We start from the raw sequence: 19,845 nt of genomic DNA, 5'->3' as shown, positions 1-19,845 counted from the left end.
TGTTTTTCAGAATTCCATTTCTTGGTAGAGAGAATGATTGACAGGCCAGTGTTATAACCTCATTTCTTCTTTCGGGGGAGGAATGTGTTTCTACACCGTAAAATTGCCATGATATCAGAGACAAGACGCAAAGCTGACTGATTAAATTTACAGCACAGGGTATAACATCCAAAACGACCTTTCCATTTCCCCAAACATGATCCAGCACTTAGAGATGTTATTTCTGCTTTAGCAACACGAGTCTTTCTCAGGATATTACCAGAGACCGCCTGGGATGAGACCAGGGCAATGTTTGCAAAGGTCTACAGTTCAGATTGTAGTCTTTTATACTACTACTACCACCTTTATTTACAAAGCAAGGCAATTAAAAACAAAATTCTTATTAACAATGACGGCCTAGGCTACCTGGGGCGGCAGGTAGCATAGTGGTTAGAGCGTTGGGCCAGTAAAAGGAAAGGTTGCTAGATCGAATCCCCGAGCTGATAAGGTAAAAATCTGTCGTTCTGCCCCCAAAGAAGGCAGTTAACCCACTGTTCCTAGACCATCATTGTAAATAAGAATGTTCTTAACTGACTTGCCTAGTTAAACAATGGTTAAATATTTTTTTTGGTCATATTTGACCTTTTAACTGTTCCTTAAAATCATGAACTGAGACTTCAGACTTCCCTTTGGTAAGTATAGTGTCTGATGTCTGTTAGGCCTTGAGGAATTCTTTAGGAGCCAATGCCTTTTCAGTGATGGTTGATTTGATTTGAGAATGGGACAACCCTATGAACTAGGATGAAAATACTCCACTTTCCCAAGACAGCAAGAGTATCTGTTATCTGTTCCTGAGGAGCAGATCCAAATTCTACATCTATGGAGCAAAATGACAGGCCAACTGAACTGTACTGTACACGTCGGTCTTATTTGGGTAACTTTCCGTTAGAGACTCTCCCAGTCATTAAAACAAAGCTCCGGCGTCTGTCCTAGTGAAACACTGAAGAGGGCCTTGTAACATGACAAATCAGTCAGACTGTCTGAAGTTCAGACAGGGGTTGGAAGTCACTGACAGCGGGAGTTCCCAGGGGGTCCTTAAGTTCACGGGAGTTATCAGGCAGCCCTTTCGAGTACAGTACAGCTCTCTTCCCTGCTCCTCCCTTTCTCTCAGTCTGACATTTATAAAGCTATTATAGGCTCCACAAAGCAGCCGTATTGTTTGGCACGTGGTGATTCAACAAAAATCTGATAGACCTTTTGGACCCAAATCCTCAGCACACAGAACTTCAGGGATACTGAAACTCAACAGAATACTAGCTATAAATCACATTGAGGAAGAATTTATCAGAATGACGCTTTCCCACACATCTCACATCTGATTCTTCCGAGATGCCTCAGGGAAGGACTTTTTCTAACTGGGTCGATTTATGTGAACATTCCCATCACGCTCTGCTGTCCAACAAGATAACAGCCACTTTTTCCAAAGACAACCGTGACCAATATACAATTACCAATGAGAAGTCTTTGTTGCTTACTGGATAATTAGTCCAAATAGTTTAAGACTGTGGATAACATAGAGGAAGATTAAGGGGGATGGTTAGACCCAATAAGCAGAACACTGGTTCTAGCATTCTAGAGGTCTCCGTGTTCTAGAAGAATACATTCTATGGGTAAAACACTGTGGAGGGAGAATATAGAGACTCACCTAGCTTGATGTCTCCCTCCAGTGTAAGAAGGATGTTCCCGGCCTTCAAGTCTCTGTGGATGATCTTGATGCTGTGCAGGTAGACCAGGGCCTCCAGCATCTGTTTACAGATTACCTGGATCTGGGGCTCTATCAGGCCACGGTCCAGCTCTGCAGACCAGAAATAGGCAAGGACACCGGTTAGGGTAACGGACATCACTTTACACATCAACAACAAAAGTTTTACTTTAAATCCCCTCAAGAGAAAAATGGTACAACCCATTTTTACTGGTAACAAGTCAGAACTCCCCCGAAGGCAAGGTGGTTTATTGGGTCACCTGAGTATTTCCTATGCAGCAGATCGGGCTTCTGCCAGAACAAGATGTAAGTAGTCTTAAGAGGCCACTGCCCCCTGAGAGCCGAGAGAGTGTAAATTGACTTTACACAATGAGAAAACATTCACATGCTAAAGCAGGCTCTCTCGATTCTTTCTGTGTTTGGTTAGCTGTATTTGGGGCCAGCGACTGCTGTAGGAGAAGCAGGAGGGCAATTCCACAGTACAGTAGAGCAGAGTTCAGTAGAGTTCAGTAAAGTAGAGTATAGTTCAGTACAGTAAATTGTGTACTCAGATCTATTGAACAGTACATAATTAGACTCTTTACTGTGCCATCTAAACTTGTGAACCCAACTGTTTTTTTGTGAATACTATGATTTCCCCATTGCAGCCAATTCAATTACAGAAATTGCATTACTGATTTGGTAACGATTAACTAATACCATTAACTAACTTCATTATTTGTCATTTGACAGCTCTAGTTGATGTATTTCTAATAACTTAAGACGTTTTCTGGTAGTTGATGTTTTCTAAGACCCCTTTTCCAACAGTTTGACCAGAAATCAAACCCTTTGTTTATTCCAGATTTTTAGGATGGAAAATGGTTGAAAATGTATATATGCCTTAATTTCTCAAAAATATAGACTCTTCGATTTAATTTGACACCCAATTCAACATGCTTATATGAACTTAACGTGTCGGTGCTCATCGGTCCTTTTACATGGAAACTACCAGGGGTCTCCTCTCCATCTGCGCTTAGTGTTTTGCAACAATAGCAGATCCATTACAGCGTGACGTCACTTGGCCTCGTTCGCCAATTATTTCATAATAAAGCAATATTCTTAAGAGCAACAATGCCTTGGCAGTTGCAGCTATGGCCTGAGGTATAGAATCTGAAACATCAAATGGGAGAGGCGGGAAGCTTATGAAAGCAATGTTCTAAGGGAGAGAGCACAGAGCACATACCCATGTAGCATCACGCTGTCTACAGTACTGTGGGGTCCAGAATTATTGACACCCTTGATAAAGATGAGCAAAAAAATACTGCATAAAATACTGACCTATATTGTATGCATTTTTTGGGAGAAAAAGTATATTATTTTATACTAATACAATTTCTCAGATAAAGTAATAAAAATCTCTAAAATATATGGGAGAAAAATTATTGGATCCCCTGTTTTAAATACTTCAGCAACCTCCTCTTGCATTGCGAGGATAATGACACTGAGCCTTTTTCTAAAATGTGTTATGAGATTGGAGAACACAATGGGAGGGATCTTAGAAAATTCCTCCACACAGAATCTTTCTGGATCCTTGATATCTTTTGTCTGCGCTTATGGACTGCCCTCGTCAACTCAACGTTGGCCTGTCGAAAGAACAATGCATGTGCAGAAAATACCTAATCTCTACTACAAAATATGATGGTGGATCTTTCATGTTATGGGGCTGTTTTGCTTCCAATTTAGCATATAACATAGCTCAGAATTGTAATTATTTTTTGCTCATCTTTATCAAGGGATCCAATAATTCCGGACCCCACTATGTCTCCGTACCTAACATAGTTGCGTCCACGGCTCCTCCGGGGCAGAACTCAATCATGATCTGTGGGGATGAAGAGGAAAACCGTCAGTATTGTGATTTACAGACTTATCAGGAAATAAACTGAATACAAATGTATCAGGAAATACAAACTGAATATAAATAGAATACAATTGTATCAGGAAATACAAACTAAATACAAACTTCCTAAGAGGGAATAGGGATTCCATGGAAAGTCACATTTTCGAGAGAACAATCAACATGACGCATTTCAAAGTCACAGGCAGATGTTAGTAGCTATTGTTTGACTTTTACTGTGATCACTTCAGACGCTTCCCAGAGAAAAGGACGATGGGTAAAGAAAGAGAGAAGATGGATTAAATGGAGGGGGGCTGAGAGGAGACGAGAGGGAAGGTCCAGAGAATTGACAGGTAGTAGCCTAGCTGCCTTCAATCTTACTGAGATACAGCAGAGAGACCAGTGTATCGCCCTGAGAGAATGTCTGAAATCTAGAGAAGAGAGCGAGACAGGAGTCGTAGGCAGTAAGGCCTCTTGGAACTCCGATAACCTATACAATAGAAGACAGCACATGTCAGCAGCAGACGCCTGACGCTGCCCAGTCACCAGGAGATTAACCAACAGCTCCCTTTCTAGTCGTACACTATGTCTATGTACGACTCTATGTCTCTAGTCGTACACTCCTGTCTCTGACATCTGTGTTGAAAGCCCTCTCAATCACTCTACAATGCCTCGTGTCGCTATAGGCGATACTCACCGTGGCCGTACAGAACAGCACTACAGTCAGTGTGTGTTTAGCGATGGATGCGATAACAGACTGTCACTGTAACATAAACCAAATACCATCCCTGCCAAGATGAAACAGCAAGAGCTGAGGAAAGGCAGAAACAGAATAGAAAAAAAGCCCACTGACAACAATCCCGTGCATCTGCACTGTCAAAGGCTACTTATGAATGTGTCATGCAAGTCAACAGGGGGCCGAGCACAATAAAGCCAGAGTAGAAAGGTGTTTTGATCATATTCCACGACTCGAGGGTTGGTGGGGTACAGTAACTTTAACATACCGGCGTTGTTTAAGGGATTCTGAGAGCACCTCAAATTTTCAAAGAGGTGTGTTCGCACGCACGTGCATGTTTCTTTATCCAAGGCACTCAGATGGTTTGTCACTGTTCATCAACAGCATTCATATCTCACTGTTACATAACCCCCTGACGATTGAGTAACACAGACTAGGTCTTGTGTTGCCATAGCAAAAAAGGCCCTCTCCAACCCATTAATTCACCTCTGTGCTATAATACCATTGTCAAAGCAACAAAACTAATGGAGGACTTACAGATAGTCACTGTACATAAGTGGACACACACACACGACTCCATCCCCTGCCGAGGGTGGTGCCCATGTTCCGGTCAGTCTTGGCTAGCCTCCACAGTAAAACAAGGGCGTCTTATGAGGCATAAGGTGATTTTAAAAAGTGGTGTTGTATTAACATTGGATCCACTGGAGTTTGAATCCCTATTTATCCTCTCATCAACAAATACTTTAGATGTGGATGACAAGCTAGGTAAATAGACTTAAGAGGAAGGCATACCTGGTACAAACTCAACATTGGCTGTGTCCACTGAATGCCATTCAAATGACTTCATGATAAACACCTACTGTAAAATGCTTTATCAGCTTGTGGTCTTATGTATAGACAACAGGAAGTTTTTAGTGGAATCTAATGATATTTGTATCTATTGCTACTACTGTAGGTAAATCACAGCAGTTTTCTCCCTTTGAGGGAATGTTGGCATGGTTTCCAGATGACAACAGCAATTTTGCACTGGGGAAAGATGTGATCCAACTGGTCAGACCGCATACAAACTACAGCCTGTATGTTCCTCTTGGAGAGAACTATCTTAATAATTGATGACTGTTAAAAGATGCCGTTTCACTGGCTAAGCCCTCTGAATTTATGCCACTGACTGCTCAGTCGGGCAAGTTAAGTTGAGCTGATGCAGACTTGAAACCACTGTGTGAGATACACAAGTAAACTGGCTTAGGTAGCACCGTGGCGACATTGACGTGGTATTTAAGTTCATTCAACTGTGTACCGACACCGATTTGCAACATCATCTTCTAAGAAATCTCCCGGACATCTTTTCTCCATCATGAACAGAATCAGCATTATGCATAGTGACACTTTGGGAATTGAGTAACGTTCCAGGGATAGACAGGTACAGTTCTAAAATTGGTTTAGGACCCATTTAACAGGTCGAAAGTTTGTCACCCTTGGAGAACATAATTCAGAGAAAATACATATCACATTCTATAAGATTCGATCTTGGGTCCAGTACTGTTCAGTTTGTTTGTTTGTATATACACATACATACACACTACCGTTCAAAAGTTTGGGGTCACTTAGAAATGTCCTTACAATTGAAAGAAAAGCACATTTTTTTGTCCATTAAAACAACATCAAATTGATTAGAAATACAGTGTAGACATTGTTAATGTTGTAAATGACTATTGTAGCTGGAAACGGCAGATATTTTTATGGAATATCTACATAGGCGTACAGAGGCCCATTATCAGCAACCATCACTCCTGTGTTCCAATGGCACGTTGTGTTAGCTAATCCAAGTTTATAATTTTAAAAGGCTAATTATAAATTCGAAAACCCTTTTTCAATTATGTTAGCACAGCTGAAAACAGTTGTCCTGATTAAAGAAGCAATAAAACTGGCCTTCTTTAGATCATTTGATTATCTGGAGCATCAGCATTTGTGGGTTCGATTACAGGCTCAAAATGTCCAAATACAAATGAACATTCTTCTGAAACTCGTCAGTCTATTCTTGTTCTGAGAAATGAAGACTATTCCATGCAAGAAATTGCCAAGAAACTGAAGATCTCGTACAACGCTGTGTTCTACTCCCTTCACAGAACAGCGCAAACTGTCTCTAACCAGAATAGAAAGAGCAGTGGGAGGCCCCGGTGCACAACTGAGCAAGAGGACAAGTACATTAGTGTGTGTAGTTTGAGAAACAGACGACTCACAAGTCCTCAACTGGCAGCTTCATTAAATAGTACCCAGTTGCAAAGAAAAAGCCATATCTCAGACTGGCTAATAAAAAGAAAAGATTAAGATGGGCAAAAAGAACACAGAAGAACTCAGACATTTCCTTCAACAGTGAAGAGGCGAATCCAAGTGACCCCAAACTTGAATGGTAGTAATATTATATATATATATATATATATAGTTGAAGTCGGAAGTTTACATACACCTTAGCCAAATACATTTAAACTCAGTTTCTCACAATTCCTGACATTTAATCCTATTAAAAATTCCCTGTCTTAGGTCAGTTAGGACCACTTTATTTGAAGAATGTGAAATGTCCAAATAATAGTAGAGAGAATCATTTATTTCAGCTTTAATTTCATTCATCACATTCCCAGTGGGTCAGAAGTTTACATACACTCAATTAGTATTTGGTAGCATTGCCTTTAAATTGTTTAACTTGGGTCAAACGTTTCGGGTAGCCTTCCACAAGCTTCCCACAATAAGTTGGGTGAATTTTAGCCCATTCCTCCTGACAGAACTGGTGAAACTGAGTCAGGTTTGTAGGCCTACTTGCTCGCACACGCTTTTTCAGTTCTGCCCACAAATTTTCTATAGGATTGAGGTCAGGTCTTTGTGAGGGCCACTCCAATACCTTGACTTTGTTGTGCTTAAGCCATTTTGCCACAATATTTCAAGTATGCTTGGGGTCATTGTCCATTTGGAAGACACATTTGCGACCAAGCTTTAACTTCCTGACTGATGTCTTGAGATGTTGCTTCAATATATCCACAATTTTATTTCCTCATGATGCCATCTATTTTGGGAAGTGCACCAGTCCCTCCTGCAACAAAGCACACCCACAACATGATGCTGCCACCTGCGTGCTTCACGGTTGGGATGGTGTTCTTCGGCTTGCAAGCCTCTCCCTTTTTCCTGCAAACATAACGATGGTCATTATGGCCAAACAGTTCTATTTTTGTTTCATCAGACCAGAGGACATTTCTCCAAAAAGTACGATCTTTGTCCCCATGTGAAGTTGCAAACCATAGTCTGGCCTTTTTTACCATCTGGCTTTTTTATGGCGGTTTTGGAGCAGTGGCTTCTTCCTTACTGAGCAGCCTTTCAGGTTTTGTTGATATAGGACTCGTTTTACTATGGATATAGATCATTTTTTACCCGTTTCCTCCAGCATCTTCACAAGGTCCTTTGCTGTTGTTCTGGGATTGATTTGCACTTTTCGCACCAAAGTACGTTCATCTCTAGGAGACAGAACGCGTGGTTCCATGGTGTTTATACTTGCGTACTATTGTTTGTACAGATGAACGTGGTACCTTCAGACGTTTTGAAAATTGCTCCCAAGGATGAACCAGACTTGTGGAGGTCTACAATTTTTGACTGAGGTCTTGGCTGATTTGTTTTTGATTTTCCCATGATGTCAAGCAAAGAGGCACTGAGTTTGAAGGTAGGCCTTGAAATGCATCCACAGGTACACCTCCAACTGACTCAAATTATGTCTGACTCAAATTATTCTTTAGTTATTTTATGTTTGTGGGGAGTAAATATTTCAGCTTTTATTTAATAGTTTTTAATATTTTCCTGTTAAGCACATTGCATTGCATGTCTGAAATGTGCTGTATAAATAAGGCTTAATTTGATGGTACATTACAGTATGTCCTCAGGATGGATTCAGAATGAAGAACAGTAATAGACAGACAACACGTTGCTCTACGTGATGTACTGTAGCTCCACTGAGATGATGGGTAGAAGGGAGTGAGATAGTGAACAAAAGAGGATGAGGGCATATTTACTGTAAACGGAGTGGCGCTGTGCTGGGGGGATAAAAACAAGAACAAGGATCCTACACGGACATCATTCACCTCCTGTTTAATAGTTCCTCTCCCAGTCTCCATCTCTACCTCTGCTTGGTATCAACTGAACAGAACACAGCAGCATTTCTTTAGACAGAGCCCTCTCTTCGTCAAGAGGCAGCCTCAAGGAGATAGACTTATTCACAAGGAATAAATTATACATACTAATTACACTCTGTCTCACAGTGTGCAGTAGGGTTTTGTGTTGGCCCTAGGAGTGGCAGTAGACTACACTGACTGCACACTAAGAGACACACCATCCATCTGTTAACACCTACTAATAGAGTTCTAGAATTTATTATTGGTTGATCTCCAGATGGAAACATTCATGGCTGCAGTCCCTCTCAACTAATATTGAAAAACGTAACTGGTCCTGTAAGACAGGGTCTGTTTGATAGATCAGAAGTTGGCTAGTTAGTCAAGATGGAGTGATTCCAGAAGTGAGCTTATAAAATGTGTGTCTGCTGTCTACGCCTCTGTGTGTGTGTGTCTACTGTCCATGATCATGTCTGTGTGTGTTAATGTCAGCAGTCAATTAGCTACCCTACGGTAAAGGCCCCCTGTTTCTCACGCTGTGGCTGGAAAACAGATTGTTCCTAAATGAGAACAAACAGCCTTCTCTCTCTCCCCAGAGCAGAGTAGGTGGGCAGCGGAATGTGCTCTCCGGCTGAAAGGAGGGGTTTCTGAGGCCCGCAGCCCAACTGCCGGTTCCGTCTGCAGCGTCTCTTCAGCAGAGACACCGCACCCAGCCTAGGCAGACTGGCATCCTCCAGGGATCACACATTTTTAGTCATCCCCTTGGCACTGGCCCTTGGCCAGGGAGAGGCAATACTCTCGCTTTGTGGAGCCAGTGTTAGTGTGGAGGTGTTATGGTCAGACGACTCATCCCCACCCAGAAACATATTGGGGTGTTCTGACACTGGAGAGAGAGAGAGGCCAAACTATAATCTGATTCTTTCTGATGATATCCAAGTATGACATAGTTCTATTGTGTCATCTAAACTGCCGATCTTAATAGATACATTAGCATAAATAAATAGTGGGAAGTGGTGTATAAGTGAGCACTGCATCTGGCTACTTACTCTGGAGGGAGGAAATAACCTGGGCCTCTTGAATAAGATCACATTGATGTCGGACTATATTGCCCATGTACACTCAATGATAGGCTGCACCATTTTAAATGTAGAATAGTTGAGAACGAGATCAGAGAGAAAACTGAAACCCCACCAAGGACACACACAGACAGGAAATGTGTGGTTGGAAAGCTGTACGTGTATTTGCACACTGCCCTTTATCAAAACACAATGAGCTGACACAGTCTCGATGCAGAGGCCTTGTAGAAAGGAGAATGTACCTTTCGCACTGTGGAATTTCAGCTATGCCCTAGCAGGGGTGCAACAAGCCTCTGGGTTTTGAACAGCTGGGGAAGGGGAGCAATAGATCTGCTGCCATTTACAAGGTCCACCAACACTGCACTAAAGCCGTATGATGTCATACCCCACTCCTCTGTCTGTTAACCTTCTACTCTGAACCCTATGAGAGATGGAATCATTTTGTGTACACAGCCATTTAAAATCGGTATGAGGTTGGAATGAAATGTAGAAAATTCTTGGCATCTACTTGGTCTGTAAGAACCACACTTAAAGCTGCACTATGCAGACACTGCTCCGACTATTGGGTGCTAAAATTGAACTAGTTTGTTTAATTTCAGTTTAAACTGCTGTGAAATATCACCCAAAAAGCTACATAATGCAGCTTTAAGATAATCTACACTTCCGCCTCTATGACCATTTCAACTCAGCAGTCTTACATCACTTTGGCTTTTAGCTGTCGAGTTTATACTGCACTTACATCCAGGTCATGGTTTCAAAGGTCACATTCGGTCATGCAATGATAGTCACAAAAATACTATAGTCAGATAAATAATGAATCATAAATGTCAGAATCCAACCCAATGTGTATCACAGTTCAGAGTAACATAACATTTTGCTGCAGTATGAACAGTGTGCAACAGAATAGCATCATAAAGTGTTGCTGCAGTATGAACAGTGTGTATCAGAATAACATCATAAAGTGTTGCTGCAGTATGAACAGTGTGTATCAGAATAACATCATAAAGTGTTGCTGCAGTATGAACAGTGTGTATCAGAATAACATCATAAAGTGTTGCTGCAGTATGAACAGTGTGTATCAGAATAACATCATAAAGTGTTGCTGCAGTATGAACAGTGTGTATCAGAATAACATCATAAAGTGTTGCTGCAGTATGAACAGTGTGTATCAGAATAACATCATAAAGTGTTGCTGCAGTATGAACAGTGTGTATCAGAATAACATCATAAAGTGTTGCTGCAGTATGAACAGTGTGTATCAGAATAACATCATAAAGTGTTGCTGCAGTATGAACAGTGTGTATCAGAATAACATCATAAAGTGTTGCTGCAGTATGAACAGTGTGTATCAGAATAACATCATAAAGTGTTGCTGCAGTATGAACAGTGTGTATCAGAATAACATCATAAAGTGCTGCTGCAGTATGAACAGTGTGTATCAGAATAACATCATAAAGTGTTGCTGCAGTATGAACAGTGTGTATCAGAATAACATCATAAAGTGTTGCTGCAGTATGAACAGTGTGCTAGATTATTTGTTTTAACAATAACTTGTTGGCTTGTGACCATTTTCCTTTTTTTGCTACATTTTGTAATTACTAGGATACTTGATGTCCGGGACCAGCACGCTTCATAAGGTCACTAGTGTTTGTCTTGGAAGACACGGGCAGACTACAAAGTACATGCAAAACTGCAGTGTATTCAATAATGAGAGAGAGAGAGAAAAAAAGTATCATAGAGGGAGGAAGTGAACAATCTAGCTAGAGCCTCATAGAATCTATAAAGGTTCACCATCAGGTTAGGTCAGAACCTATTCTGTAATAGTGGGCTCTGGAATGGATCAGACCATTGATTTGGCTAACAGTTTTGGGAGTTCCAGTACAAACTCCACAGGGTCCAGTTCCAGCTCAGTGGCTCATGGGTGGCCCACTGTGGCCCACAGTGGCTCATGGGTGGCCCACTGGCGGCCCGGAGGTCTTACCCAGAGCTTGGCGTCGTAGTAGAAGGCGTCTAGCAGCTTGATAATGTAGTGGTGGTCACACTTGGCCAGGATGTCTATCTCCACCATGTAGTCCTCCAGCTCCTCTTCAGTCTTTGTCTCAATCACCTTGGCCGCAGCCAGCTCTCCAGTCTCCTTGTTTTTGGCCTAGAAGATAAAGGAGTCAACATGTCAATATTTACACCATCTTGTCCTCATTTAGTGTTCATGAGATGAAGGATATCGAGCCATTTATACATTCATTTAAAAAGCCTTCACGTTGACTTTCCATATATATTCATTTTGCTTTGCGATTCTATCCTAACAGGCATTATTATCTATTGGGTGACTGGTAAATGTGAAAAGGTCAGCACACAGGAAGTAGGCTACAGGCATAATTTCTGCACAAGGGGGCTATTTAAATAGGCTACACGAGGACAGTGAATTTTATCAGAGGGTATATTGAGTAATACTAAGAAAAATCATAGGTGGGGCCCGGCCGTGGTTAACTAGTAGGGGCGTTAGGAAGGAAATTGAACTTGCGAAAACCACCCCGTTTCGAAATGAACTTCCGTGTTTTTCTCATGTGACTACAATTGAAAAGGTAGTGAAGACATCACGAGTCTCATATATTGCGAAATAAGCAAATGGACTTCATGGAGTTAAAGTTACTAGTCTTAGTGAATTAACATATGTCACACATTAAATACTGGAAACTAAATTTGACAATATAGGTTGGACTTCAAGAACCATATCTGGGCCACCGCCCACCAAATGAAATCCTCTGTGCGTGTGTGTGTGTGTGTGTGTGTGTGTGTGTGTGTGTGTGTGTGTGTGTGTGTGTGTGTGTGTGTGTGTGTGTGTGTGTGTGTGTGTGAGAGAAATAAAACTTAATCAAAACCCTAGCAGAGACAAAAAACACTGACAAACACAAGAGTCTAATAAAAGTTTTACTTAATGGCTTAAAAAGCACAACAGGAAAGGAACCTGCACACCCTGTAAGAGCTAAGGAGAAGGAGGAACCACTGTAGCCATGCAGTCAGCCAGCCCATCCATCCACATTGACAAGGCACTACAAATGAGTTAGAAACACTGTCCCCAACTGCATGATAAACCAGCATCAGGAGGGGTGAGTAAGTGGTGACCACATGACAACAGACAGGAAGTACAGGTCTCTGTCAGAGGTTCTGAGAATGAATACATCTAGGTTAAACAAGTTGTGCTCTGGGAAAGGTGTGTGATCTCTACATAATAGTGTGTGTGTGTGTGTGTGTGTGAGAGAGAGTGAATGAGAGCAGAGAGAGCAAAGACTGTGCGATACAGAGAGAGAGAGAGAGCAACAAAAAATGTAAAGAGAAAGGATGTTGTGAGTTAACAAAGAGAGAAAAAGAGGTAAAAGTCAAAGGAGAGAGAGACGTATCTGTCTTTATCTATAGTATAGGCAGATAGATATACACTGAGTATACCAAACATTAGGAACACCTTTCTAATATTGAGTTGCAACTCCTTTGGCCTCAGAAGAACCTCAATTCGTCAGGCATGAACTCTACAAGATGTCAAACAGGGATGTTGGCCCATGTTGACTCCAATGCTTCCCACAGTTGTGTCAAGTTGGCTGGATATCCTTTGGGTGGTGGACCATTCTTGATACACACGGGAAACTGTTGAGCATGAAAAATCCAGCAGCGTTCCAGTTCTTGACACAAATCGGTGCGCCTGGCACCTACTACCATACCTCGTTCAAAGGCACTTAAATATTTTGTCTTGCCCATTCACCTTCTGAATGGCACACATACACAATCCATGTCTCAATTGTCTCAAGGCTTAAAAATCCTTCTTTAACCTGTCTCCTCCCCTTCATCTACACTGATAGTTTTGCACAAGTGAGTGAGTGAGCGAGTAAGTGAGTGAGTGAGTGAGTGAGTGAGCGAGTGAGGATAGCTCAAGCTACTCCCAAAGAGCTGGAGATGTGAGGCTGCAGACTAAACAGCCTGGTGGGGTCCAGTGCCTGAGGGGTCTGTGGGAAAACATCTGGGTAAACAGTGTAGTCACGCACACGCCTGGAGACACTGGCCTACCATAATTACAACCCTGAGAGTTCCCGAAGATGGAATAACTCCAGGGCCTTTTTTAAAATTAGGACTTTTCCTGGTGAGGTCACATGGTTAGGAAACTTAACCTTTGCACACAGTGTATGACTGGAGAGACATGATAGTGTATCTGACAATGCGTCGCAGAGCATTTGTATTTCATCACCACATCCAGGAAACGGGTCTGCTCCCACCACGGAAACCCCCATCTCAGAGTCAACAGGGGGCCCCGTTAGGTCACAATTCCCGCTTAACGAGTCTGCATAACCAAGCTCGCTAACCCCGCACTCTCGCTTTCCACCCCTCTCTCCATACTTTTATCTCTCTCTTTATCACATTCTGAGGCTTGGAGAAAGGTGCACACTGCTCGTGCCTGACTGGGAGTCATTACCTCTTTTCCGCTCACGTCTAGTCGGCCTTGTAAAAGGCCAATCCCCCACCCTGCTCTGCAGCTCATTGGGAACACGACCCAGGAATGTGCTTCTGGGCTTCAGTTGAGTTGGGGGGGTGGAGAGAGGGAGAGAGAGAGAGATAGACTAACAGATGGGAAGATGCTCTGTCTGTCTGTCTGTCTGTCTATGGGGGAGGGAAGGGGCTGTACTGTACACAGAGGAAATGACACTGAAATGCCTCATTGTGCCTCACAAGGGAGCACTGACTTCCTGGAAGGCATAAAAGGCTCTGCAGTCTCTCCACTGGAGGAGAAGGAATAGTGGTGCTGGGTGAGCATAGAGCTGTATACTCACACTAACCTAATTGTACTAACAGACAGAAAAACTGGCTCACAACACCACCTCATCTCCATTATCATAGCAGAGAACAACAAAGCAGTGCTCTCTCTAGCCCAATCATCCCACTGAGGAACAACAAAGCAGTGCTCTCTCTAGCCCAATCATCCCACTGAGGAACAACAAAGCAGTGCTCTCTCTAACCCGATCATCCCACTGAGGAACAACAAAGCAGTGCTCTCTCTAACCCAATCATCCCACTGAGGAACAACAAAGCAGTGCTCTCTCTAACCCAATCATCCCACTGAGGAACAACAAAGCAGTGCTCTCTCTAACCCAATCATCCCACTGAGGAACAACAAAGCAGTGCTCTCTCTAACCCAATCATCCCACTGAGGAACAACAAAGCAGTGCTCTCTCTAACCCAATCATCCCACTGAGGAACAACAAAGCAGTGCTCTCTCTAACCCAATCACCCCAATGAGGAACAAAGCAGTGCTCTCTCTAACCCAATCACCCCACTGAGGAACAACAAAGCAGTGCTCTCTCTAACCCGATCATCCCACTGAGGAACAACAAAGCAGTGCTCTCTCTAACCCAATCATCCCACTGAGGAACAACAAAGCAGTGCTCTCTCTAACCCAATCATCCCACTGAGGAACAACAAAGCAGTGCTCTCTCTAACCCAATCATCCCACTGAGGAACAACAAAGCAGTGCTCTCTCTAACCCAATCATCCCACTGAGGAACAACAAAGCAGTGCTCTCTCTAACCCAATCATCCCACTGAGGAACAACAAAGCAGTGCTCTCTCTAACCCAATCACCCCACTGAGGAACAACAAAGCAGTGCTCTCTCTAACCCAATCACCCCACTGAGGAACAACAAAGCAGTGCTCTCTCTAACCCAATCACCCCACTGAGGAACAACAAAGCAGTGCTCTCTCTAACCCAATCATCCCACTGAGGAACAACAAAGCAGTGCTCTCTCTAACCCAATCACCCCACTGAGGAACAACAAAGCAGTGCTCTCTCTAACCCAATCACCCCACTGAGGAACAACAAAGCAGTGCTCTCTCTAACCCAATCATCCCACTGAGGAACAAAACAACTTCAGTGATTGTTTTGCCCAACATTTCCATGGATGTCAGGGGCAACTAAACCCCTCTCTTTTGCTATAGCCCGCCTGTCTGTGACCGCCTGTGACCGCCTGTTGGCGTCCCTTCATGGGAGAAGTCGCTCATCCTCTCAGTGCTCCACAAAAGGTCAAAGCAGTAAAACGAGGGATCAGCTTCTTCTTCCCTGCCTCTGGGGTACGCGATGAGAACACACACACACACACAGATCCAGTTAGTGGAGTGACGTTCACTGGGCAGATTACTACACCTGGCTGTGAAAGAAGAGGAGCAGACACACTGGGCTCAGCGGGTGGTGCGTGTCTGCTCTCTGCTGCTGCTGGCACAGCCTCCTGGGGCCAATCACTTCCAGGTTGATAGCAGCATACAGTAACCATGAGGCGGTGTGCCGAGGCGTGGGCCTGCCTGCATGTACACTGTACTGTGCACTTTTCCAGAGTGCACACGCACACAGGCTGACAGGACACTAATCCCAGCCCCAGCCCAGCTCTAGAGAATGTGTGCTTAACCTTTGCCCTGGCGTTAAGATGTACAACCCTGAACATTTCTCTGAACAGGAATGTCATGTCTACAATTCTTGTTAACAGTGGACTGCCTAGTAAATCTTAATCTCCCTCTGAAGATGACTCAAATCAACTTATCATTATGAAAAATACGTCTCAGGCAGCTTTGGGTTTGGGTCCTGGGAACACCAGGCTTGTTTGTTTGATTCTCATATAAGAAGCATATCAGGTACAGACAATGAAGAGATGGGCAAATCCATACCCCCCCCCCATTTTAGCCCCCCCCTCATGACTGTGAAGATAAATCATGTGTTTTAAAGTTAATTTCCTGCAATTCTACACATTTTGCCATAGGGTGGAGGCAAATGTTTGCATTTTTAATATATGATAACTGATGATCAATGGGCTCCAACCCGGTTGGTAATTCGACCATGCTTACTACAAGTTTAGATAGCTGGCCGCTAGACTAATTTACCAATCAAAAAAAAAAAAAATGCTGATGCACAACCAAATTTTGAAATTGTACCCATTATAACTGTCAACAGTAAGTTGAGACCCTCGACTGAGTGTGTAATTAGTCCACGGGCATACAAAAGGGGGGCAGTTGCTGTATGCGTTAACAGTCAGTCACTTGAGATAAAAGCCTTCATCATGCGTGTGGCTATCATCCCATTCTATTTATCAAAAGTAGGTCTAGGATTCTGCATAAAGTCTGGCAGAGTTCTCTAGAAGTACAATGAACATGATAATGTTTGAAATGCATTGTATCCTACTGAACAGAAATAACAGGATACTAACTAGCCTAGCTATTGATTAGTGTTAATTGCTACTGTTATGTTGCTACTGCACATAGATGTGTCCCAAATGAAACCCTATTGCATTTATAGGGCACTACATTTGACCAGGGCCCATAGGGCTCTGATAAGTAGTGCACTACATTTGACCAGGGCTCTGATAAGTAGTGCACTACATTTGACCAGGGCCCTGATAAGTAGTGCACTACATTTGACCAGAGCCCTGATAAGTAGTGCACTACATTTGACCAGAGCCCTGATAAGTAGTGCACTACATTTGACCAGGACCCATAGGGCCCTGATAAGTACTGCACTATATAGAGGAAAAAAATCTATACAATTGCTTATTGCAATATTATTTTGGACGATATTGTATAGATTCTTTGACTCCAAGTATCGATTTGTAAAAATAAAAAACGTATGGGGTTTGAGAGCTCGCGCTTTTTACTTGCAGAGGAATCGTTGTAGAATTTCCGGGCCATCACAGTTTTTTCGACATGGCATGTTGTAGTCTGGTTCTAGATAATGGCATCAGGGAATTGAAGCCAACATCCTCTACCATTGACAATGGCTGCATATCAACTACAATCATTTCTGTAATCAGTGCTGTCATTTTCTCACTCAGTCCCTTATTGCACCTCTTCTGTGTGAAGCTGTCTAATGTCTGTTGCGTGGGGCCTGTGGTGCTGCCAGCAATGATTTGGGTCTCACGGTGCGTCATTTTCAGTTGGTTCAGCATTGCACCTGTACTACCATTACTGTACCTCAATTACACCTTGAGAAGTTTGCATTTCACCACCTTCTCATGTAACGTCTCAAAAGTATTGCCATACAGGACTTTGTTGCTGTCGTTTGCCTTTCTCAACGATAATGATGTGCAGAGTGCTTTATATCCGTGGTAAATCATTTGAAAGATGCATATCTCCTCTTACTAACATTAAAGCATTGTTGCGTTATTTGTTTCCTTTATGACGATCGAAACCTGTTAGTGATCCCAAGTTTAAACGTTCACACCCCCAGTAGACAGCCATCACATCCTAAGCCATCCACAGCCTTTTCTCTTTCCAATGGGGACATTCTACTTCTCTTGTGTTACATAAGCTGAGGATTATACAGGGTTGAATTCTTACTGTAGCTTTCTTTACAGTTGTTCCACACGGATGTAGGACACAGCAGAGAAGTTCAAATGCTGAACCCCAAAAGGAATAGTGCAGCTGTCTGAGGATGTGGTGGTTTCGCTGTGAGGTATTGTGAAAGGTTTCAAGCTCAAAACAACAGTGAAGAACTCGCTGCAGCACGTCTCTTAGGATAGGCAGGTTAGTACACTGTAGCTCGAACATAGAGCTATCGAGTCAGTACTGATGTAGGATCTTCATTTGATCACCCTGTTGCAGGAAATGTAAAACATTTAGTGTATTCGGGGTTTAAAAAGGCTTCTGAAGTTTATAATTTCCACTTTGAAATTACAAACTTGATTTTCCTTTAAGAAAAATGTATCAACCCCTACAAAAATGTAAATTTATTATAATCCAAATAATAATTTACATTTTGTTTTTCTGCCGGATTATTTTCCTGCTGTAGCAAACAGGTTCAAATTAAGATCCTATATCTGTATGCATGACTAAATAGAATATAGTCCAGTACATTTGCTGTGTCTCAGGGGGAGAGAGGTATGCAAAAAACACATTTCTATTTCACACCTGTACAGGTTACCACTTGTACATACAGTGAAACAGGACTATATAAGCCCTTACTAATAACATTTTTTTTTAAATTATTATTTGTAAATGTGTCTCCTAACTTGATGAAAACGTGAAACATGGTGCTTTGATAGACTGCACAAAAGGCATGTGTTGTTTGATTACTTTAGCAGTGCTGTTACATCACGTATTGTGCTTTGCCTCTGACATAGGCTAGCGTCAATGTATTTCAAAACCACTAAATCAGTTATGACAAGTTAACTCATGATGTTCTCACAAAAATTACTCCCTCGCCCACACTCCAACTCAGACAGTCACCAAGGCAACCTGCCACAGACATACCGACAGGGTGCTGGGAAGTCATGGGGGACGAGCCTCTACAGGAGAGCGTGGTGAGTGAGAGATCGTCACAAAGGAGCGTGCTGTCCACACCCACCCAGGAGAGCACTTATCAGCCAGGCCGGCAACAACTGGACCCCACAGATTACCAGCTCTGGAGCACTAAAGTGCTATCACTACGGCACCCTAGTCCCTACATAGTGCACTAGTACTTTGTGGTCAAAGGTAGTTCACAATATAGGAAATAAGCTGGCATTTGGGGTGCATTACTCAGGTAATGCTAGGCTAACTAAGGCAACTAGGAAAACGTACAGTACCAAGCAGCAGCAGCCAGGAAGCCTGCGCAGCGGCACATGTCCCATTAAAAAGTAAAGGGAACCTTTCGGCACTTGTGCTTAAGGGTTTGGCGGCGGCCGTACAGATAAAAAACATCCTGTGACATACGGGTCAGCAGGAAGTGGGACATGCTCCTGTCTCAGCAATAGCACGTGGGGAGATTTATGTACAGTACCAGTCAAAACTTTGGACTACTCATTCAAGGGTTTTTCCTTTATTTTGACTATTTTATACATTGTAGAACAATAGTGAAGACATCAAAACTATGAAATAACACATGGAATCATGTAGTAACCAAAAAACGTGTTAAACAAAATCAAAATATATTTATATTTTAGATTCTTCAAAGTAGCCATCCTTCACCTTGATGACAGCTTTGCACACTCTTGGCATTCTCTCAACCAACTTCACCTGCAAGGCTTTTCCAACAGTCTTGAAGGAGTTCCCACATATGCGGAGCACTTGTTGGCTGCTTTTCCTTCACTTTGCAGTCCAACTCATCCCAAATCATCTCAATTGGGTTGAAGTCGGGTGATTGTGGAGGCCAGGTCATCTGATGCAGCACTCCATCACTCTCCTTCTTGGTCAAATAGCCCTTACACAGCCTGGAGGTATGTTTTGGGTCATTGCCCTGTTGAAAAACAAATTATAGTCCCACTAAGCGCAAAC

At 42.7% G+C, this 19,845-nt stretch overlaps 1 protein-coding gene across 1 annotated transcript in view; it reads right to left on the bottom strand.

Moving 5' to 3' along the window:
• Positions 1-19,845, bottom strand: part of stk10 (serine/threonine kinase 10) — a 54,937-nt gene that overhangs the window by 30,947 nt on the left and 4,145 nt on the right. The window contains exons 2-4 of the mRNA XM_071339509.1: positions 11,556-11,720; positions 3,551-3,599; positions 1,685-1,834 (exon numbers count right to left, since the gene is read on the bottom strand). Of these exons, the coding sequence (XP_071195610.1) occupies positions 1,685-1,834; positions 3,551-3,599; positions 11,556-11,720 (364 nt within the window). The remainder of the gene's footprint in view (positions 1-1,684; positions 1,835-3,550; positions 3,600-11,555; positions 11,721-19,845) is intronic.

Source organism: Salvelinus alpinus, chromosome 13 (assembly GCF_045679555.1).
Source record: "Salvelinus alpinus chromosome 13, SLU_Salpinus.1, whole genome shotgun sequence".
In the NCBI taxonomy this organism is placed as follows: Eukaryota; Metazoa; Chordata; class Actinopteri; order Salmoniformes; family Salmonidae; genus Salvelinus; species Salvelinus alpinus.
Note: the sequence above shows the minus strand (reverse complement) of the source record. Positions and strands in the feature narration are given on the sequence as shown.